This window comes from Athene cunicularia (genome assembly GCF_003259725.1).
Source record: "Athene cunicularia isolate RWA chromosome 18 unlocalized genomic scaffold, athCun1 chr18_part1, whole genome shotgun sequence".
Taxonomy (NCBI): Eukaryota; Metazoa; Chordata; class Aves; order Strigiformes; family Strigidae; genus Athene; species Athene cunicularia.
Genome location: NW_020799123.1, coordinates 8,342,359 through 8,366,784, shown reverse-complemented (window position 1 = coordinate 8,366,784; position 24,426 = coordinate 8,342,359). Strand labels below are relative to the sequence as shown.

The following is a 24,426-nucleotide window of genomic DNA, read 5'->3' as shown; positions in this document are numbered from 1 at the left end:
TATTGCAAAGGGCAATAAAGTACTTTCTTCTGCTTAGCTGATGGCAATCAAACGTGTACAACCAATTACAGAGAAATGGCAGAAGTCGTCGGAGCTTGCAGTACATACTTCGCAACAGCATTACTATAAAACATTCCATCTTTTAAATGGAATGGAAAGAGTACAGCAAAATAAGCACTGCGCTGTCTGCTTCACCAAATAGAAGCTGTTCTTCTAAGGCACACTGGAGAGTAAGATTGATGCCATTACTTACTGTCACAGGCTCGATTCTGAGCAGCTCCACCAGCTAGTGATGTGAAACTGGGAGTATCTTTTAGCAGAAAAAAAGCTGAAGACTGCATTCCGTGAAATGCTGACATGAAAGGAATTCAAAGTACTACTAATGATTACTATTTTTGTAATGTAATCACCTTTCAGAAAAGACAGGAGTTATTTAGCAACTCACACTGAAAAAAAGGCAAGCTTATTATTTCCATATGCTTGTAATACAGTCAATATGTATCACATTTGGCTTACAATGCCTTTTCATATACCACACATCAGATAGTCAGAAGCTCAACGATTTTAAGGAGGCCACAATACCATGAGGCAGTATGTCCTTCAACATAATAGCTATTTTAGTCATGAATGTATTGTGTTTGTTCAGTCATTAAGTCAGGAAAGCATAAGCCCTCAAAGGTAAGGGATAATGAAAGCAGGAGGGAGTTTTAGACTAGCTCATTCTGACCAAACATTAAATTCTGCATAAGCTACTGGCTCATATTATTTGCTTTTTAAAATGCATTTAACATATTCATTGAATACACTACAATTTACAAAGTAATTTTGGAGGAATATTTGCATAAGTTGATTTGAAATTCGTTTTGTTTATACCTATAAATCTCTACCTGCTGAAGACAGGAACCCCATTATATATTATAAAATTAGAGAAATAGTCTGTAACTGGGGAATTCTGCACAAATGCCAAGTAGGCTACAATAAAACTTAAATTCATAGAAATAAATACTCTCTTGAGAACATTCTTGTTCTGAATCAGTAAAATTCACTTTCATATTATTATAAAGAATCTGGAATAAAACATTCATATTCCAGAAATACAAGCCTTTGCACCAGGACTAGGTAATCAGGAACAGCCTGGAATGGCCCAGCTCTAAATTTATTTTTTCCTCAGTTTTCCTACTCTCTTGCTCCCCTGATTACTCTGTTCCGGAATTCATCCATCTCCTCCTTTCCTTACTGGATCAACATCTCTTGTCACCATCTATTGTGCTATCCACCCACTTCCATCACTGTCATCTCACACTGCTCACTGACGCATGTGATCGTTAAATATAAGTTTAATTAGAAAGTATTCATTGGTAACAAATTAAAATGACTGTCTAAAATTAGAATTGAACAGAAATTGTCTGAGATTTAAAAAGCAATAGTAATACATGATACGTCTTTCCTGATAAGTAATATCTCACTTTTTTGCACTGATGATGAAATTAAACTGCGCAGGGAGCTGGCATGAACCACCTACAATTGAGAGACACAGAGCTACTCTCTGCTGAGCTCATTTCGCAGCAACTACAGACCCAAGTAATACTTTTTCTTTTTGAAGTAAGAATTGTAAAAATACATTAACACAAGATAATCCTTAGCCTGTTACAAAAACCACCACAGCTGCACGTAAATAAAAGGATTTACAGGAAGACATGACTTTAAAGCCAGCATATTTTAAAAATAATGTCAAAAGTTCTTAGAAACTAGAGTAGATACCTTTCCTTTTTTGTTATAAATCTGAAGGGGAAAAAAAAAAAAGTCCATCATGTGCCTAACAGCATACTTTATTTTACCTAAACTACAAAGGATTCAAACATAATACCTGTAGCAATCACTAATGCAAGGCAAAAATCTCCATCCTTAACTCCCAGTTAATGACACATGCTTTATGGCATGAGGTAACAGATTTAGTATCAGTTATGTACGTTTTGTCCCTCATTTAGGTCTCCTTCAAAAGCACCAAGCAATTATGTTTTCCTCTTGCAAATTCTCCTTAACATGTACTTTTAAAAAGGCTCCTATATCATTCTTGGCAATCAACTTTCCTGTACTTCTTTCCTTTTAAATTATCACACTTGTGCACCATATATGTCTAAGTAACTCTGCTAGCCCTCAGCTTCTCACTCCTACCTACTGAAAAAAAGTGAAAAAAATGTGACAACTGAAGGAACTGACAGAAAAGCTTACCAACCCTCTTAGACAAGATGAGCACTGATAGCTTTAGCATACATTGACATTCCAAACAAAGGTCTGATCATTCCCCCTCCCCCTCGCCAGCTTTAATCCAGCTCTCTCAGGATGCTCATAGTTGTGTGGCCATGGAAATTTAACTCAGCATTAACTGCACGGAAGGACACACAACTCCTTTGGTTCAGCTCCATACTGTAACGGTTGCTTTAATTTTCGGTACCTGAAATAATGAGACAGTTATTCCCTGGCTGGCGTGCAGACATACATACCCACAGAGAGACACTGGGTTACCCCCTGCTCCTGGTAACCAACCAACCATGGCTGAACTGTGCTTGCAAATTAAAAGAAGAGGGAAGGCAGCCTTGAGTTTGAGACCTCAAGGTTCAGTTCCTGTCTCACCTGTGTATTTCCTCTGACTCTGAGCAACCCGCATCTCCATGCTACAAAAGGTTTTTTTCCTCCCCCCTTAAGTCAAAATATCATACTATAATTGAGGATTAATATATCAAAATTCTAAACATTTTGTCAACAGAAATTAATAGAGGGACAATTTAGGAAGTATTTACCATTCAGTAAAATTGTTGATTCAGGAGAGTTTTGACTTCAGTCTCCATAGTTACCAAAAGCAAGTACAACTTGTATGAGAAGTGGCACAAAGTCAATTAATTTTTTCATAGTGTGGTCACAGTATGAACTAAACAAGTCCATAGACTTTTAAAGGTCTGCTCTTCAATGAAATCTTCCTTCAGAGATGCTGGAAATTAACCTACCGAGACTGCACTAATCTTGTTAGCTCATCTGCATTTTAAGGTATAATAATATCACTTACTTGTTTTTCATTATTAAAATGTTTTGATTTGAAAGTCAGTACAGACAGTGCCTATTCAAAAGCTGACTCATCTTTTCTCATTAAAGGTAAGTGAATGGAGAGAGAATAAATTGCTTTTCTAGCAGCAACAACAGAGTTCTGAAATCTAGGTCACATTAAAGAACTGTCTTAAATACGGGCTTTAGACATTGACTTGTCTTTTTCCTTGCTGTGAAACACTGGGAATAACATACATGTTCAACCACCAATTAGCTAGCTACTTGTTCATAATTGATACTTTAAATATATTTTTTCATTTGATCAGGCTGTAAAATTATTCCATCCTTATTAGTGTCATCTTTTATCTAGCTTCTCTGCTTGTACATGATTAGTGTAATGTTCTGATTCTCGGACAGCAAATTAAACAAGGAGGGTCTAATTTCTAGGTCCTGTAACAATACCCACAAGTAAGACCAGCTGGGTGAAAACAATGTCATTCCTCACTCACTCTGAACAAAATGTGGCTTTAGTCCATGTAAGGAGAGTTCAGGGATGATTCAGGATTTAAAATCCATTTGTAAATAGACATTTCTTTGAAACATCACTGAAAAACAGGATTAGAATTTTGTAAGAGCTTGACTAAGTGGATCAAATATTTGAAATAAATAGGGTGCAATTCAATAAAGACAAATGCAAAGTACTACCCTAGGTGCGAATAATTAGCTACACAAAAGCAAGTGGGGTATGTCTAGCTAGCCTGTGGTTCAGCAGAAAAGGCTCTGCAAGTACAGGAAAGCCCAAACTTCATACGAATCAGTAATAGGGAGCTATCAGGGAAAGGGAACGCCATGTGGGGACGGAAGAGCTGGTATGCTGGATATTAAAGCAATCAAACTTATCACTTCATTTTTGTCTCCTGCAGAAAGGTCTCAACTACAGAACTCAATACAATTTTGGTGGAGAGAATTCAGAGAAATACAAGGTGATGAAGTGGCTAGAACACGCTCTGTAAGTCTAAAATGAGCAAACTGGTATTCTTAGTTTAATTTGGGGAACAGAAAACAGTGGGGACATGATATGGTCTTCACATTGTTCTTCACATTGCCACAAAGAGGAAAGTAGAAGTATTTTTGATAACTATAGGGACGAAGACAAGTAGCAGTGGGCTTAAATCGCGACGAGGAGTTACTCCAAGGAAAAGCTTTCTAACGGCAAAGATAATTAAGGATGGGAATAGTTAGCCTACAGAAGCTGTGGAATATGCTAGACAAATACCTGTTTGGATTAATGTAGATATAATTCATGCTGCCAGAGGCCGGTGGATGCACTACCCAATTGCTGCAGGTCCTTTCTAGCCTAATCTTTTCTTGTTCCTTGGCGGCGAAGTACTATCTGAGCACTAAACTTTTGTATAATTTACATTACACACTGACATTTATTCCGCTGCCCATTTGTAAGGCATTTTTATGTCTTGTGTTCACAGGAATAATATATTTTAATTATATTATGTACTGAACAACTCTTCACTTGTCCCCTTCCAACTATTTACTGTAAAACCAAACCAATCCTGGCCAGAGAAACAGGCTTTATAGTACAGGGTTTTTTTTAGGCTTCTCAGCACCTAAACTCACACCCCAATAATAATACTAAAACCAAAACGACAACAAAAACTGTAGAAGTTTTTTTTTTCCTGCCTAGTACTTTGCTAATAAACTACTCAACCTTGATTTATTTTCGCTGGCCTTATGTAACATTATAGGCACTGTTTTTAAGTACAGGTATGCACTTCAATATTGCTACTTCAGCAGTGAAATAGCAGATTTTGTAAATATTGCTATTTCAGCTCAGTAGTCTCCAATTGGTTTGAGTCAAGGATCACTACTCAACCTCAAAAACTCTCATAGATTATCACAATGAATCTTGTAACTGAAAAGAATGTCAAAGTGCTAAGTTTCTGTAGACAAGCTGCAAATCAGTTAAGTTTTGTGGTTCAGTGGTAGTTGACAAACTACAGCTTGAAAACCACATCTATTATTCTAAGTTACTTTGCAATGTATGGATACCCATGCATTAAAAATTAATTTGGATCAAGTACATAGCACTGAAATATAGTATCAAACATATGGTACCAATTACAAAAAAAAGGCAAGAAACCAAAACCAGTAAAACTTTTTTAGAAAACTTTAACAGAGCCTATGTTGGCTGTCTCTATTCTTAAGTCTATGCTTTCTCATTAGTCATTCTCCTTTTCTAATAAAGTCTTTCTTAAAGGGTAAGACAGGAGTAAAGGTGCTACTTGACACTGTTCCACAGTGAAGGCACCGACATTTTTGTTCAATGAAAATGCACAGCATAAATATAATATATAGTAATGATAAAACACAAATTATTTTTGTAAATCACTAACAAACTTGACAGTTATCTAAGAATGCAGAAGAATATTATCTATATTGTAATAGATTCTAGTAATAGTAGGTTACCCTTCAGAAGAAAAAACAAAAGCCGCTTTTGGGATTTCATATCACTATGACACCTAGTCAGAAAAAAAATTATTTAATTCAGGAGAATTCTGTTAAATCCTCCCCCCCATGAATGAGCGAGTCAACTGCTTCATGGCTCAAACCCCTCCTTAAAATGAGGATGATGATTTTAAGCAAGGTGTACAAATGATGGAAATAAAGCAGATCATATTAGATTTACAGACCCGAGAATGTACTTGTCTCACAGGTCTAGTGCTCCATTTTTAATTTAATATCCATGCACACTCAATTTAAAATAAATTGGAAATATTTAAAAAATTATACACTATTACATTTCTCAAGTGGAACGCTTCCTTTCTGTTGCAATGAAACAGTTTGAAATTCTTGGCTATATTTTCCTTTTGGAATTATAGTTCTTGAACACTGTCAAAATTACAACTCTTCATTCTTATTTACCATGCAGGCAAAATCGGAAATTTAAATGATTTGCAGAAAATTCAAAGTCTTGCTGCAGTCAACAGTTATGTAGAATAAGCTTTTAAATTCTAGACTGTGTCCTTGTAAAATTGTATTAAATATGCTTGGATTTTTTTCCTGAGGATTTTGCCTGTTATGCAACTTTGAATTTTAATTTTTCTAAGTTGTTCACCTTTGGGCTTCTCCTTGTGATCCGATTTGCAGTGTATCTAAAGAGTTGCTGATAAGCTATCTATTTTTTAATGAAACAGTCTCATTTTCAGAACGAGGCAAAAATGTCTATATTACAGGGCAAAAGGGATCCACTTATCTCATGTGCACTTGATGTTATGTTTTGGAACAATTAAAATTAAGTCAAGGGTTATTCTCAGTTTACATCACTGGAGATGTAAAAGGAAAATTACTAACCTTTATTTCAGTTCCTAAACTATATTCCTGTGTTGCACTATCAAACTTTTCAGACCACTAAAGAAATACGGGTACTCTGCAATTTAATCAAAAATAATGTTACAATTTCTTGCTACCTTAAGTTTCAATTTTGGAATAACTATGGGTTTGTGTATTAGCCACTGTTTCTGCAGCGTCACTCACCCACAGTGTGTGGTTGATAGCAGGGATCGACAGTCCCGAGCACATGTTGAACTGGAAGACAACTGCTCCTACTGCCTATAAAGTTTTCCATTGCGCAGAGCTGGAAACCAGAAAACCACTGCCCCACAGAGACTGAAAGAAGTGATGCATTCAGCAGCAGCACGAAGCTCCTGTCTTGCTCTACCTTGTCTTTACAAAATTAGACTGAGCAAACAAGATACAACTAAATTCCAAATTCAAGACAAACTAGGAGATGCTTCAGCTACATAAGGAAGAGGTTTTATGTCTGACGTCGCCTTCAGAACCCAGTGGAGGCCAGGAAGACATGCTACAGGCACATGGAATTCCTGCTCTTATGTAAGGAAAAATGGATTTTGGAGCACTGTTCTTGAGAAGCTGACAATGTTTGGTATAATGCCATGACACTACATGAGGAACACAGTGCCAGTGTTCTGTGGCAGAAGACAGCAGTCCCCATGAGCTCCAAATTCAGCGTGATTCTGCAAGTAGAAGGAGCCACTGATGACCAGGTCATATTACAAAATTACCAATGTGATTCTGGGATTTATCTTTTTTTTTTTTTTTTTTTTTTTTAAAAACTCAGAAAAGATCCAACAATAAAAAGTTCATTTAATAATATTATTACTTTCTACAAAAATGAAATCACCCTTGCATTAAGCATTTTGTTTTGGGGAAAAAAACTTCAAACTTCAGGGACTAGCAAAACTGAAATTTTCCACTGGATAGAACAGTTGGTAAATTCTCTTTGGGGAGAACTCACCTCTTCTGTTGAAAGTTTCAAAGGAATAATACATTTTAATGACACCAAATTATTATTTTTCTAATGGAAGTACCGTCTCAGAAAATGTTTAACTGACAAACATAACCTCTTTATGTTTAAAGCATACATCACTGATTCTAAGATTTAATTCTTTTGCTAGTCAGAAACTATTAAAAAAGGGAGCTGAACAGATGTGTTCAGGATATACATTGTATAATTTAATAGGTCTCTTCTATTTCTGATTTCAGTAATTCACTGAAATATTTATGGCCTTGCCAGAACAATGAATACACAGAGTTATCTCTAGTTATCATTATGCTGCTCCTTCCCAAGCAGCTCTTCCAGTAAATGGTATAGTTCTAGTTTATTAGCTGAAGAATATTAAAGGTATGCTATCCTCCCAAGGTAGAATTGTCCCCACACAGATGATCCTGCAGGAAATAATATTCTCTTTCTGGTACCAAAAATATAAAAAGACATAGCAGCATGAGTTTCAGCAAATGCTAGCAATCAGACAATATTCTTGGGGTCAACAGAAGACTTGTATTTTGATACTCAGCCCCTGCAAATGCATTTTAGCCTGATTAACAAAAGTCAAGTTAGCCAGGGTATGCGTACCCACGTTACAATTACATCTGGATTTTGATGTACAGACATAAACCAAAAAGGGGGGGCGGAACAGCCTACGCTTAAATGTCAACTTTTTCAGAACTCTCCTGATGAACTACTGCCAATTATCTGTACAAAATTATAGCACTGTTGTATCTTTAATTTCAAGAACAAATTAGCAATCATGTATATGGCATTAATTCTGTTGTAATAAACAAACACACCGGGGCTGCAACAAATAAATACAAGAAATATGAATACTTAACACCATTAGCTCTTCTCAAAATAGCAAAATTGTTACTTGTGAAGACTTGCTACTTCACCTTATAACTTTGTTCCACCCACACTGTCAAAAGAATAGGAACAGACAGCTAACACTTTGCTGAATACAGAATAGTTTTGGCAATTGACCATAATACAGTTAAAGAAAAATAAACTGAAGAAATACATAGATTCCATATTTTAGCTTTTAATGACTGGGATGTAAGACTTTGTCTGCGGTCTAAAAATCAAAAGCAATTTAACTATCAAGGGAACAAGCACTAATGGACACTGACCACCAGCAATTTCCATTGCCTTCTTTTTATATACAGTCAGCATACAAGCAAAATTAATATAAAAACTGGGAAGCTAAACTTCTGCCCGTAGGATCTTCATAATCAAATGTATAGTGACTACTGTGACTAGCAAGATCAATATCAGTAAGATAAGTAGGGTTTTAGAAGCTATATTAATTTGGAGATCATTTTAGTAAACGTCAGCATGATTGCCGTGTGCCGGATCACAGGCTGACAACAGATTAGAGGGACGTGATGGGAAAAAACAGTTCAAGATGCACTGCTTGAGTACCTGCTGAGCAGAGAAACAGGCTTCATAGCCCTTAATGGATACTGATACTGGGATTATATCAACAAGAGCAAGACTGTATTTTTGCATAGAAATTTCAGAGGCAGTGTGAGGAAATTAGCAGTTAAAATACTTGAAAGCTGCATTATGCTAGTGCACATTTCAAAATGCCGACTGCCTGCTATTTTATGAAGAGATAAGTATGTTCCAGGGTTAATCAGATTTTGGCCATTACCAGTACCAAGTGTATTTCTTTTCTAATTTTGTGATAGAAAAGAAGAAAATGCTTTCTCAATTCTTTTTAGCGTGATTTGCACCATATGGTCTACTAAGTGCAGCCAGCAACTACTTTTAAATGCTACGGTTCTTTCACTGAGGCATTATTATCCTTTGTATGATGAAAGTAATTTTATGTCTTCAGGAGATGCTTGTAGTCTACAAAGCAGAAAGGCCTCTCAAGACTTAGTTTCTAAAAATAGCTTACAGTCTTTCAAGACGATGAAGGATGAATGTTTCAAGGGATGAGCTTGATTATTCTGTTTATTACTTCTTATTTGCATTTCTGGATCTTGAGGATCCTGTAGCAGTAAACACTGAAAATGAGTTGTGGGTTTTTTTTAAACAGAGTCCTCCCTTGAAGAATCGCCAAATTGACTTCACATAGCTTGACATTCAACCTACAAAGCTGAAAACTGATCTGCAGCATTATCACAAGACAGTATGCACTTGGAGATTTTCAGGAATACACTAAACTTCTTTAAACCTCTTCCCTCAGGCAAAAATGTCATGCCATTATCAAGGAAGAGGACAGTTTGTGTGGCTAACTCATAAATATGTCATTTTGACCTGGTTGTCAAGGATGATATTTAACAAGGGAAGGAGTTTTCTTTTGAAAGAACACTCCACAACCTTGGCTTTGCACCGGGACTTTGTTTCACGTGCACTGTAAATGAATCAAAAAGGTATTTTGGTTAGGGCTCCTTTACTTCATGTTGTACAAAATGAAGAAAATAATGAAAAAGAAGTTCTGTTTAGAAGGGAAAACATATCATAATGGTTCCCCGGCTATACATTTTTATCCACTTAGCAATCTCAAAAATATTAACTCCCATTCTCTAAGAATTCATTAACAAATTATTATGTCACGGACATCTTTCCAGGAAAAAGGAAAACATTCAGTCTGCAATGTAATGTCTATTAAACTTTTTTATTTGATGTATGCTATTTATGAAATGCTACATACATGACACCCCCCTTTTTATGACAGCCTATCTGCAAGAAAATTGAAGACCACATGGGAAACATTTTGTGAGAATCTGGCACAGAGGACTGCAGACAGAATGCTATTAAATAGTTACTCTGCCTTAACTACTATTTCTTTTTTGAGAGAGAGAGAGAAAGTGAGAGAGGTTTAAAGCTTTAATCTCATACACAAGCTTGTCAGAGTCCAAATCTATCTGTAATACTCTTCAAAACAGAATGAACTCAGAAGGATGACGTTCAATCTTAAAATCCTTCTCTGCAGAGCTATTTTTGGCTCTCAGGTTCATAAAATGGATCCCTGCTGTGGCTCCAGAGCTTTCTAACATGTATCCTACTTATTATGTTTGACACAACCACATGCTGGAATTCAGTTGCCTTTTAGAACTAGAAGTTTTCCTTGCATCATTTCAAGCAAGTCTATGTGACAGAACTCTACCACTGTTAGTGGTGGAAAACCAATTACCTCCTCTCTTGGCCACTCTTTTCACTTTCACCAGTAAATCTAATTCTAATATTCTGGATGCTTCTGAACAATCTGAACAAAATCTCATTTTGCTTTCTTCTCCACAGAGTGATATAATAAATAAGCATTGCATAAATAATGTCAAATAAGACATTTTTCATATCTTGAAACATTTCCTCAAACATATTTATTCAGTCCCTTTCTAAATTAATTCCCAAAAAATGTAAAAAGGATATTCAGATCTCTGATACAATGATTATTGTCAACCATAATTCCTACAATGTGTCAGGGCATTTGTTTTATATTTGCAAATCAATCCATCTAAACTGAATTAAAACTGACATGTCTGCTAAACTATAGGTAAATACAATCAAAATATATTACCAGTTCGATGATCTGAACTGGAAATCATATAATAAGCCACAGTTGTTTCTTAGCTTCCCAACTGCATGTGGTTTATTACAGTAACTGTTCATGAACTACCATATTTTTTACGAATTGTAACAGATTTCTGTTAATGACCTGAGGATATACACATATCTCCAAATGAAACTGCGGGCTATATTCACTCCCTACAGAAATAAAGTCTTCATTAAGACATTTTGATACATGTTCATGTAAATTCAGCAGAACAACATTTTGTAAACATTCCAGAATGAAAATAGAACATTACAGTCAGGAAATTCTGCTAGTTTACATGATTCTGGAGATTTTCATATTCCTCATTCTGGCATTAATTTTCTGCTTTAAGTTTTCCAGGAAGAAATGTACTCTGGCATAACTATATTTTCATTATAGTTTGATGAAGGTGCATACTGAACTGACACTGAACCTGCACTGTCCTCTGGTCTGTGAATTACTTGCTTCACCAGTTCACATCCAATCCTACATAAAAATATCTATCTTCTTTGGTAAAGAACTGATACCAGATTTTAAAAAGAATTCTTTCCTCCAGGGCATTTCCTGACTTCAAAACTCACATTTAAAAATCCTTAACAATAATTCTTTGATTTCCTAAAAATTTGGAGAAATCTTGTTCTGATGCATCCTTTGCATCTTGGAAGACGGATCTATATCTGTGTGGTTTAAGATACTGAGTTACTAAAGCTTATATTCCAAAATCCTGTTGACTAGACCACATGCACCGCTTTTGTTTAAAGCCCACCAAGATCAATGGAAATATTTCAGGTGATTTCTTTTGTGACAAGGAAACCCAAGTCTCTAGAATTCCATGTGATGCTTACTTTGACTTCTTCCTCCTAATGTTTAGATCAAGATGCCCTTGAACTATAGAAAGTCCTGGGTATATTGGGTTTGGAAGACTGATGAATGATATTAACAGAACCAAAACAACTTTTTAATATTACCCTTCCATTTTAGCTTTCATAAGGTCTTTGTTTGGTAAAAGCCTGTTGAACCCAAATGTAAAGAGACTGTGCAAAAGGCAAGGGAAACAGACAAACAAAAGTAAAAAGAAAAATTGAATCAAGCAAGAGATCTCTAAAGGATCTGCCCTGTGGCAGCAAATCACTGAAGTCTCCAGTACCATCCCTTGGCTTTACCGCACTCTGTAACAGGCAACTAATTTCAGCTTGCATAGAACTTATCACTTGCTCAGTCAACCCTTCTAGAATGGGTAGAAATGTATTGTATACCTCTGAATTATTAAGTCTTTTCAGAAATGTTTGCCTACTCCCAGGTTAAACCTCAGAAGAATAAATATTTTCTTGATTTATTAAACCACCGTATTCTTATTAAAAGCTAGTAATAGAGGAACAAAACTCCCTTTGGCATAATATAAATAGAAGAAATTTTCAACTGACAATTAACAAAACAACATACATGCTATCAGAAAGAACGTAAGGAAACACCTGATACATTTTGCTGGAAGAATATTTACGATCCAAAAATATTCTGTGACTTCATTATAATTCAAAACACTGTTACAAAGATTTATTTAATTCACTTTTTTGTTCTTTGCTTACTCTATATATTTTCTATAAAAGTCTCACCGTTACTTATTCCACAACCTTAAGTGAATCAGACAAGATACCCAATTTCCTTAAATAAGGTTGTTACTCCTATACCCATTTGACACTGGTAAAATGCATGCAATACTCTATCCTGAGATATCTGCTTAAAGTTAAGGAGGAAAAGGACTTACTATTTTAAGGGCATTAATATGGAAAACCACTTCTAACTCTAGACAGATACCAGTTTTTCCTCATTCTGCATTCTGTATCAGTCCTAGGAAGTACTAACTAAATCTGAAGCAGCCAGAATTTAGGCAGGTCTGTAATCTTCGAACAAAATGAAAAAATAATACAATGAACAAATTCTACTGGGTGAGCACACAACAGAAAAATTGGCTCAATCACCATATGAAAACAGTCCAATTGTAGGAGAAAGTTCTGCCTGTGAGTACCGTAAGTTTAGGTTATGGTGAGGGTTAAGGTTAGAAAAATAAAGGGGATAGCCCTTAGCAGCAGCAGCCCTTGTCCCATGTCTGTAGGTCTTCCACCATTCTGAAAGACACTGGACTCCTCACCCGTCACCTATACCACAGTCCTAATCCAATCCAAACAGAACCTCTTCTCAGGAAACTTTTTCCACATTTGGAAAAAAAACCCAACCCATGGTGACGAGTGAAACATGCTACTCTCAATTAGCAAGCAAGATGCTATAGTCACAACAGTGATGGAAGAAAGCAAGCATTTATGCATGTGAATACACGCAGGCACGCACACAAAGATGCACACACTCACTCACAGTCTACTTCCAAAATGGCACGGACAGACTTGGCAAGGTCTCTGGCTTCGGCTGCAAGAGCTGTTGTGACCGTAGGTCCAATCCTTCCCAACCGTCCAAGAAGTGCTTTAGTAGACAGTGTTCTTCTGTCACTGAAAGGACAAAAAATAGTGTTTGTTTGTAAGATTATAAAATAAATGGTTACTTGTAATAAAGTAAACTTGTGTTTCTAGATTGATTTTTGTCTCATTCTATAAACAAAAAAGATTCATACTACCAAACTGATGTTTGCCTCAGAAGCAGCTCTGTACGATAAAGGTATTAGGAAAGTCCAATTCAAACAACACTCATGTCTCAAAATCTGATGTCAAGAACTCAGTGGGTGTCAGGAAAGTAACTTATTTCAAAGTAATTTTCACATTAGCATTTAAGAAGGGACACCGCTTTAAGAGACCCAGTTCTTATCTTCTACACTGTGAGTCAGTCGGTTACCTTAGCTTTGTTTTTTATACTTCAATCCCTTTACTAAAATAAAGTCTCTGAACTTTATAAAACATGCAACATAAAAGATGGCAGGACAGAGACCAAACAACTTTCACATAAATATTAATGGAGCACTAGCTGGAATGTATAGGCACAATCATGCTGATATTCTGAAGGACCAAAGGCCGCTCTAAATCTTGTTGAATATTCCTAGGTACCTTTTTAAACAAGAAAAGTAATAGAACTTAAATGGATATACACATTATCAATTTATTTATATGCTACTGGAATAATGATGATGCAAAATGTCTTGGGCAAATGTAAAAAATAATTTTAAAAATTATAACCCACTGCTAAGGTTCCTTGCAATTTTAACTAATCCTTAGCACATTATAATTACTTTATGGAAACATCCAGACAACTATAGCCATGTAATTGCTAACTGTTTTAATTTAATTATGAGGTTTTAAATGAAGCTGTATCCTGAAAGCCTAATTTATAATTCATGCCATTCCCTCTCTTCCAATAAAATGACACGCAGAAACACACAGCAAAAACTATAGGAAAAAATAGCTACAAGACAGTTTTTGGGGACTGTGAAACAGTAGTAGAGTTTTTCAATATTAATATTGCCATTTCAATGTAACTATGCCATTTCATTACCTTAAAACTCTCGAGGAAGTAGAGTTATCTGAAAGTATTTCATGCACAACCTGTTGGTCACAGTCAAGAAGTTAACAGTTTATAAAGCGACACAGTCAAAAAGTTAATAGCTTATAATTTATTGTTCTATTTGGGTGTGGGGGATCTGATTTGTAATTAGATTCTAGTCTCTCCCAGCTAGAAGTGTAAAAGTAAAAAACTTAAACATTATAACCCCTTTAAATGAAATAAATACAACAACATGACTTTCTTGTTTCATAACATTTCAAAATATTATCAAATGTTACTTTTGCTGCCTTTTTCTTCTAGCAAATTTCACAGAAATTGGTATGAGTTTGAAAAATTAGGTGAAAGAAATTATCTGGTTTCATTTGTTTAGTGTGTAGCAAAACATAAAGATTAAGGAAATTCCTACACATGCGCCATCTTTATTTCTAGCAATGAAAGGATCTCTGCAAGCTAGTTGATAGTCAGTTTACTACGCTTATTCTTCAGAAACATCATCACAAAACTTTTCGTAATAAAATATTGCTAGAAATGAAAGGCAAAGTTACCTCTACAAATTGTAGCAATTTTTCAGTAGCCACCTCAAAAGTCTTCCTGACTGATTCTGATTTCCGCAGTTGGCAGTCAAGCACTGTAACTCTCTTTCTCAAGTCTTGGATGTTATCCTGGGAAATATATTTGAATGCTTTTATTCTAATCATTTTCTCCCATGGCTCACATAGAGAGATGGTGTGAATTGAAATGGATGTCTGAAATGTTTTAACAGTCTTTTCTACATTTCTGAAAAACAGCAGTTCCTGAGGCAGGTATGCCCAAACTGTTAGTAAATCAGCCCCCAAACTGCAAGAGATTTTAGCAAATGATATAAACTGAAGTTGACAGCTAACAACAGTGATAGGGCTGAAACTTAAGAGAGTTTGAACTGATTCATGAATGGATGAAAAATACCAACCTGATGGTGACAGCAGCTGTCAGCAGGGTGGCATAAATAGCCAGTATGTGAACAAACTCAGTCCACTAGTCTGCATCTGCACATCCTTTGGCCAGAGTAATTATGGCATACGTTAGAGAAAATTACCCCCTAGGATTTCTCTACATGCACTTGTATAACCTATTGATCAGCATTATGCATCCCTCTGTACTGCAGCTACAGAGAATGTGAGCCCCATTAGATTACGATATCACTATCATTAAAAATAAACTTTTACATCACCCTAGGTGATCTTTTCTGAAAGCCCACTACCTACTATAAAACTTATAAAAACCCCACCAAAACCCACTTATTACCTTTACATGAAGCAAATGAGTACACACCTTTGTTTGTATACACTGTACAAAGCTGCAGAATCATGAGCACTCTTAATGTCAAAGACCCTGTTGATTATAACACCTAAATTTGGTAATCTCACTGTCCGCTACTGGAGGAGGAGCTGGTAAGCCCTCAGAGAGACCTCACTCTTTTATACTAAAAGGAATGTACTATAGAGTTGGTACCTCCTTGATACTGCTTCTTTTGAATAAGAAATGCAGAGAATCAAATCTCAACTCAGATATCTGAGTGCTCACTCAGAGAAATTCAAGCTAGCATCTCAGAAACAACTCTTTTAAGAAAGCAACCCACATGCTCTGAATTTCTTAAAATGTTGGTATTTATTCAAGTCCTAGAAAACAAACAGTGCTACAAAAATACCTGACATAAAAGATGGGGCATCTCACCCCAATGTTTAGAAAGAAGAATTTCTAGGGTGAGATTTGTCTTATCTCACACACTCACAATTAGATGAGGGAAATCCCTCCTTGGGAGCTGAACATACTTGCTATGTTGCTTCTTTGCAAGCTTGTATATCATAGAGCTCGTTTTTACCTTTTAATATCTTATAATATTGAAATAATTCTTATGATGAAATAAGGCAATATTTCAGTAGTTTTCTTTGTCAATTCATATGCACATCCATTTTTCATATGAAAAAGAAGGCAAATGCACAAATGCCAACCTGCTTGCCCTAGTTCAAACTGTGTGTAGAAAATGGATCAGCAATTACGGAGAAAAATTTAAAAATGCCTCAAATATTTTATTCCTTAGCATGTTTTGAAATGCCTCACTGGATAGGAAGCGGTTTTAAAATAGAAGGCTCAATAAAAAAAATAAATTTTTGGGGCAGGATACTGTTTGTAGCATTTGAATGATTATCTCGATTACATCTAAATTTACTTAAGAACGGGACTGGACTTTATATTGCTATTATTTGCCTAACAGAAACACAAAATGAAGGCCATTTTTACAGCAATACACAGGCATAGAAATATACATATAGCCTTTAAAGACAAGGTACCTGCAGTCCAGAAACTATTTCCATGCTTTAATGCCTCAGATGTGCCATTTTGACCTCTGACCCACATATGCTTCTAGCTCCTATTTTTCCAGCCCAAAGATATCTGGATAAAGGAAGACTCATGCACTTCACATCACCCCCTTCACTATGCATCACTCCAGTTATTGAATAATACAAGACAAACAGTGACCTACTTTAGAAAAGCAGATGAAAAGAAAATGAAAACAAGATACATGACAACAGCAAGGAAACCATGGTAACTACGACAGGCGACTGCTTTGCTTACTTTATTTTGGCCAGAATGATCAGTGAGCTGAGCCTTCAGCTCTACAATTTCAGCTTCTAATAGGCGAATTACTTCTTCATAGTCCATCTCCATTCCACGAGCCTGTCTTTGTGCAGCTTCTGCAAGATGAATCCTACTTCGCAGAGCTCTTGTCTCTTCTACAGCTGCCTTGGCTTCCTATAGATGATAGAATTTAATTGAAAAGTTACAACTCCAGCTAACAAAGAAGTACAGTTTCAGCTCAAAAGTAATGCTGTTGTCATTAGGGCTACCTTTTAGTATTTATGGTTAGATGGTTCAATTGCTAATTTTTAAGGGTATGATGTGCAAAGAAAGAACAGGTATTTACAGAGAGAGAGAATTTTCCTAATAAATTAAATAATAAATTCTATGATTACTGTAAATCTAATTGAATGGAGAGTTTTACAGAAATGGACCTGATGCTGTTAATCTGCCCCATCACTTCCATACTAAAAAAGTACTTTAATGAGATGTTATTTCATTATATTATTGCCTGAATTTACACTCAATTCAGAGTTTGCCCATCCTGTAGATGGACTTCTAATGCAAGTATTCAGTCCATACTTCTTAAAATAAGTGCTGGTTTTAATTTTTCTGCCTAGTTCCTGTTCTTACATTGTTATCCTGTATTATCACAGAAAAGTGTTATATAAAATTTATATAAAATTAATGTGCGGAAAACTGGAAAATAGGAACTGTTAGCTTTTAATTCAGCTAAAGTAAGCCCTAAATGTTGTAAAAATCTGATTTTGAGAAGGATATTGCTCACTTCATTTTACTACTGAATATTAATTCAAGTTACCTGTGATTTATAAGTTTAGAAAGTCAAACTAAAGGACAACAGATGAACTTACACTATAGGAAAAAACAAACTTCTCAAAAAAATGTAGATGTGCAGGCTCACCGGCACCAAAACCAGTAAGCCATCTTTCCCCTTTGCTTTTTATTAATCTCTGGAAATTAATCCTTATTCATCTGTGTCACTTTATATGACTTTTCTGAATCATTAAAGTTATGAGCTTTAAATATACAGATTTACAGAGATAGAAATTCCTCGTCTGAGGATACTTAGATGAATATCCTATATATAGCTAAAAGGTCAGGAATGGAACTAGAGGGGAAGCAGGTAGGGGTAGAGGACAAACACACTATGAATCTATAATAAGTAGGAAATAACCTTCTAGAAACTAGGCTTGAAAGCATTGTTTCTGAAAAACCTAAATGACAAAATCTTCCTATTTTTGTGAAAGAAATGTCATATAATATTTAACAGATGTCAAATACAAATGTCTGGGGAGGTCAGTTAAGCTTACAAAAACATATTTAATTCTATTATTTCCTAACTTAGAAGCATTTGTTCTGTGCAATCAATATTCAAGTCAAGTTTTCCTATACTTTGTTATAACAGTTTTTTTTGTAAAATGACCTACCAATCACAGTTTCAGATTACTTTTAACCTGTACACTGTTAGTCTTAATAAACAATATAGATTAATTTCAGGCCAGAAGTAAACTAATCTCAATGACATATATATAGGACATCATCTTCCTCATGTTTACAATGGTTTTGCAATATAATACCAATTTGGATGATTGCCAGGGACATTCCGGTCTCTCAGAAAATAAAACACATGTCGCAAACAGAAACATCATTAGTGAATACAGACGAGATTGGTGTTATGTAGTTTAGAGGTTTCTGTTATAGGAACACAAGTGATAAGAGATACATTTAAATAACCTTTAATTTGACAGCAAGTATAATAATTTTTTTTCTTTTGGAAGCACAAAGCATTAGATAAGCCTATTCTACATGATGATCATCTCCACTTGGAAATACAGACTATTCAAAATCTTACTGCTGCATATCTTTATGTTATTTGGCTAGTTTTACAGTTGTCTGTCTGCATGGCACTAGAAGCAGTGCAAGGGGCCATTACTGAGAGCACTCAGTGAAAGATCACCAGAACAATCCACCCGTACTGAAAGCTGCTCTTTTTCCTAGAAACAATTGAGAGAACACAGGGGCTTCTAAGAAGTTATGAATCTACAGACATAGAGATCAAAATTGGTGCCTTTGTAGAGGGCATTTTCTTGCCACTCTAAGAAACAATGTGACTCAATAACAAGAAAAGCTGGGCCCTGCTGATGCAGAGGATGATTTGGTAGCCTTCAGTACCAAAGGTAGCCTTCAGTAACAGGCTGGAGGTGGGAAAAAGACTCTTGGAGACAACAGTGAAAAGATGCTCTGATGTTAAGTTTGACTAATATAAATGAACACAGAGGCCTTGACAAAGGGTGGCATCTTAAAAATGCACTCATAGGAATTATTTAAATAAACTGACATCAGAAAAGTCATGGGAAAGTTGCTATAATGCAAATGAAGGTTCTTCATTTTGAAATAAGACCTCGAGATAAAGGTTTAATCTCTTATAATCCAAAATTGCCTTTACTCCTCCACTGTTTTTCAGAAACCCAACTGTTGAATATTAATTTCTCTGTAACAGCAGACTAAGTATGACCAGATTTCAACAGCGAAAGACCTAAAGGAATAATTAACGAACAATGGATTCTTACATTATAATGAAACGATTATCCATACTACAATTGTATTAGCAAAATTTTCTGACAAACCAGAGCTGTTTGCTAGAGCAGGGAGGCAAAGGGAAATGATACCACCAGGTTTCCCAGTTCTCCAGTTACTGGAAGCTGGCACTGCGGCAACATGGTGGGTTCTCTTAGTTACGCAGGTAAGAGGCCCCCACCAGTGAAGAACAGATGGATTACAGCATGCTTCAGCAACATTGTCTCTTGTCCCATTCAACTGCTCATATGAAAGAAGACGCAACAGAAATGGAATCTGCAGCTGCTAATATTTCATCTCTGTAAATGCCTGATGGGACTATTTGTCCTAATCTGGTACGAAGCCACTACAACAAATAAGAAATTGAAGGCTGGAGGAGAGAAATGGAATCCTTACAGAATCAATTTCAAGGTACGGGTTTCTTTCAAAGCCAGGTACTATTTCTTCCTTGGATAAATTCAAGTGTCAGGAGGTTTTATCTGAGTAATATTCCAGCCACCACAAACACTGGAACAAAGGTATTCTTTTAAATGACACAAAAAATTGTAGTTACAATTCAATTATGTTTATTCATTAACTTTATAAAAATCGTATGCTGAAAACCTCCTTTAAAAGAATTTTGAATATCTTTACTATGCATTAAAATAAAAAAGCTAACGAAATAAAAACAAACCCAAAACTTTTTTCAGGCAGGGTGAACCAAATTATATACTGCTTCCAAAATAGCAGCCAGTCAAGTTCTAGTCTTCAAAGCACCTATTTTCCCCTTAGGAAACATAAGCATAGAATTGCAAATCTTAACCCTATGAAATACAAGTCCAGCACAGTATGGGATACCACAAACAGCATCCTATCTTTACAACCCTTCACATTTACCGTGTTCAGCCGAAGCGCTTCAGCTGACAATAACTGCATAAAAAAGCTCTGGTAAACAAGAGATCATTCAGGTTGGTACGACCCAGGACTTTCAGGCAGACAGAATACAGTCAAACTGATCCAGGAAGATAGAAGACATCATTACGGATTTCATATTCATGGTGTCGACAAGACTTCAGCTACTCAAAAGTGCCTTTCTAGGTTCTGTGCCAACTTCAACTTTTATATGATTTCAAGGAAGACTCAAAAATAGTGCTGTGTCACAATCTCAAAGTAAAAATATATCAAATAATTTTAATTTTCATAGACCAATATGAGAAAATAATTACTACCTCATTTCAAATTTAGCAATATTTCTAAACTTAAGAGTCTGTTTATCCTGTTAGCTACTGATTCAAGCACTGTTTAATGACTCAGTACTAACAAAACATGTTCATTAACCAGAATATTTGTATGCCTGTCCCAATTAAGCTGTAATGTTTTGGATTCACAATTAGTAGACAATACAAATACCACAAAAGATACTGCAGTATATGACTGGTAGCCTATATCCTCATTTAAAATCTTGTTAAGGAAAGCAGTGATTTTAAGAAAATGTTTAACTTGTATCAAATTCAGAAGACCTTAAGCACATACTTTTAATCAGGCCATTAGGGCTCAATAATGTACTCATTAATTCACTTCAACTTCAGCTCAAGCAGGAATGTATCATCATAAGTTAAATGGCAACCAGTACTCTAAGTAGCCTATTTTTTTAAACTTCGTATCACCATGAATCTCAGCATCAACATTGGTTCTGAATTGCAGATATATATAAAACACTTGAAAATGCACCAAGTATAAACATAACTAAATTTTCCATTAAAAGCCTGCTTGTATCCCCTAAAATAGGTGTCACGGTGCTGTAATTACATATAATTTATTAATTATCTTTCATTTCACTACATGGAACCTTTTCAACAGCAGTTACTTAAAACTCTTACTAGAAAATCTGAGTATTTATGCCCTAGAGGTTTGTACCGCAAAACTGACCTTCACCATCACATGACAGTACTTGAGAGAAAAATAAAAGTACGAGGACCTCGTGTGGTAGAAAATGGCCGTTGCTGCCACTTAGACCATCTTAAACCACCTTTGATCAGTAAGATCCCAGTAAGAGCAGGTCTGTGAATTGAAACACTCGATGCTGAGGACCTGATGTCCATACTGTTTGCATTTTTGGGTTTGTTCTTTGTACTATCTTTAGTCTAGACTGATAGACCGAACACCTGCTCTAGTCTACAGGAACAGCCTGAACACCCAGTAGCAAATGGAAACATGAGGTGCACTGCTGAAACATACCTCCAGTTAAATTTTCTTCAAAAAAGAATCCAATCTATTTCCCTGCTGTCCCACAGCGTACAGAGAGCAACATCACAATATTAATGGCAAAAGCTTTCAAGCAGTTCTCTTATATTCAAGGAATAAAAGTTGATAATGAAGGTGCTGCACAAATCTACATATATGAACAAAACCATAAAACTAATCTTAATATAACAGTACGAAGAACGATCTTTAAACTGTATCTTGCTTTTTTACATATGACATCTGACGGAAGAGATAGCCATGACAAACCCACAAGGAATATGTGTGGCAGTACAGGAGAGAAAAAAAGCGGCCAGCTCATAGGAAAAGAGCTGACAGGGTGATGTTCAGTAGAAGCAGGAAAAAGGAAAGTTACTTGGTTTTGAATCAGGCTATAAATTACATGACACATATAATTGGAAATTTCCTTTAAGAGACATAAGAAGGCTAAATTTTGTATGAAACTGATTTCTTCTCTCATAATTATGGATAGATATGGAAATAGAAACAAGACATTCCTCACAAGACATTACCATTTTTTTTTCCTGCTAAGTATCAGGTAGAATTGTCAAGTGCATCTGTCTTTTCATACTTAAAACTCTGGCTGACATATAAAGTAGTTAATGTTAGCACTGTAGATTAGGCACGCTGTTGCTTAAGAGCAGCAAAGTAACTTCAAGAACACTTAAGACCAGAAAGGAACTAGTACATTATTATCTAACTTATCCAGTCGAGCTTGTCTTTCAGTTCATGCCTCAATTCAACAGCAGAGAACCATTATTGCTCTAAAAATTCAAGGATCGATATCTTCAACTTCTAATCAAAAGCTTTGTAGTAACAAGACAAACGCTTTATGTTGAAATCAGTGTGGAAGTATAGTCTATAGAACAAAGAAGTGCTCCCTTTTCTCTTCCACAAAAAAGTGAGGAAAAAAAAAAAGAATATATTTTTAAGAAACTTCAACATACTTGCTTGACTATTTGTAGCTCCTCTGCCAACTGTTTCTGTAAATTCACAGATTCAGACAATTTTTCCTGTTTAAAAACCAACCAAACAAAAAAGATGAATTAATTATTAGGTCTGAAAGACTTTTTATTCCTAAAACCCAGTTAGCTCTTTCAAAACTACTGGCAGCAATACTTAACTTTTATCAATGCACTTACTGCCTTTTGTACTGCCTTCTGTTTCTAGGCCATGATATATGTCAGTTAATGATGTTGTATAATCAGAAACACACATATTTTTAAAAGTTGTGGTGGAAGTAATAAATAATCAACAGTTTTTATAAAACCTGTGACAAACCCAAATTTTAATCTCTAAAAACTAGTTTTCCAGAGAGTTCATTGATACTGTTTAAGTTTCTTCAGCATTTGAGGATTATTTACTGAACTATAAGAAAAATACACATTTTAGGTATCTTGTTACCCAGCCACCTAACAAATGAGCAGAATAAAGACATTTTTGTGGCTTTAAGAGGTTGCTGTACAACCTAATATTCATGTCAAGTTATTTTCAGCATTGTATATTTGACATTCTTTCAGTCACCGATACCAGAAGCCTGTAGGTACACCACTTTATGAAGTTTAAAAGTTCTAATGAAGTTTAAAAAAAAAAAAAAAAAAGAAAGAAAAAAGTGCTATAAAAGCATAAAGATTCTCATACTAAGTCAGACCAAGGGTATTTTTCACTCAGTATCAAGTATTTGACTGTAGATTGAAAGAGTATAAGAAATCAGACAATTATAGATTGATCATTGCCAGTTTTCAACATCTTTAGGGACTCACTACTACTTCACTTCTTCAATGTTCAGTGTAAAATGGGTTCTCTCAGAAGTAGTTTTCAGCAGAAAAATCTTTATGCACAGAATGAAGAACAGATCTTTGGGTATGTCAACCCAATGTTTTAGTAATCTACAGCAAGAAAAAAATTATTTTGGACCAGAAGGCATTTGTAGAATTGCCTGTATCATGGGATCAATTTTCCAGTCCTGCCCAAGAACATGAGTTAGGTACACTGAACCAGAATTTTTTACCTTTTGGCTTGTCAAAAAAGAAATTCAGGAGGACAGGACCATGGATGTAACCCAGGGTATTAAGAAACAACATATTTGCTGGTTTAGGTCTTATGTATGTTGCAATGTCTGCGAAAATATGTATTAATTCTAAAAACAGATTAATTTATCCTCCAGTTCTGAGGATATTAGCATATTAGCATATGCTCAGACACTGCAGTTACTAGGATCACACATTTCTAAATAAAGTTGCCATGCAAATCAGTCACTTCTCCAAATTCACTTTTGTGAAATGGCTGCTTAGTCTCATTTCTCTGTGAATCAGATTAAATGCATTAGTATTCAGTATAACAAATAATATTTACTGTCTCCAGAAATATATTGTAAGCATACAATCTTCAAACATAATTAGGGCTCTTTCTTCTGCCTTTTCATTTATTCATCAAAAAATGAACAAAAAATTCAAAAGAAAAACAGTAACTTAATATATACATTCAAAAAGAAATTAGTCTCTTGAATAAT

General features: G+C 35.4%; 1 protein-coding gene across 3 annotated transcripts in view; it reads right to left on the bottom strand.

Moving 5' to 3' along the window:
- Window positions 1-24,426, bottom strand: part of STXBP4 (syntaxin binding protein 4) — a 73,576-nt gene that overhangs the window by 24,580 nt on the left and 24,570 nt on the right. For all 3 annotated transcript variants that reach the window (XM_026861082.1, XM_026861081.1, XM_026861083.1), the window contains 5 exons: window positions 22,862-22,927; window positions 17,073-17,249; window positions 15,002-15,118; window positions 14,448-14,497; window positions 13,323-13,453 (listed from right to left, as the gene is read on the bottom strand). In XM_026861082.1, the coding sequence (XP_026716883.1) occupies window positions 13,323-13,453; window positions 14,448-14,497; window positions 15,002-15,118; window positions 17,073-17,249; window positions 22,862-22,927 (541 nt within the window). The remainder of the gene's footprint in view (window positions 1-13,322; window positions 13,454-14,447; window positions 14,498-15,001; window positions 15,119-17,072; window positions 17,250-22,861; window positions 22,928-24,426) is intronic.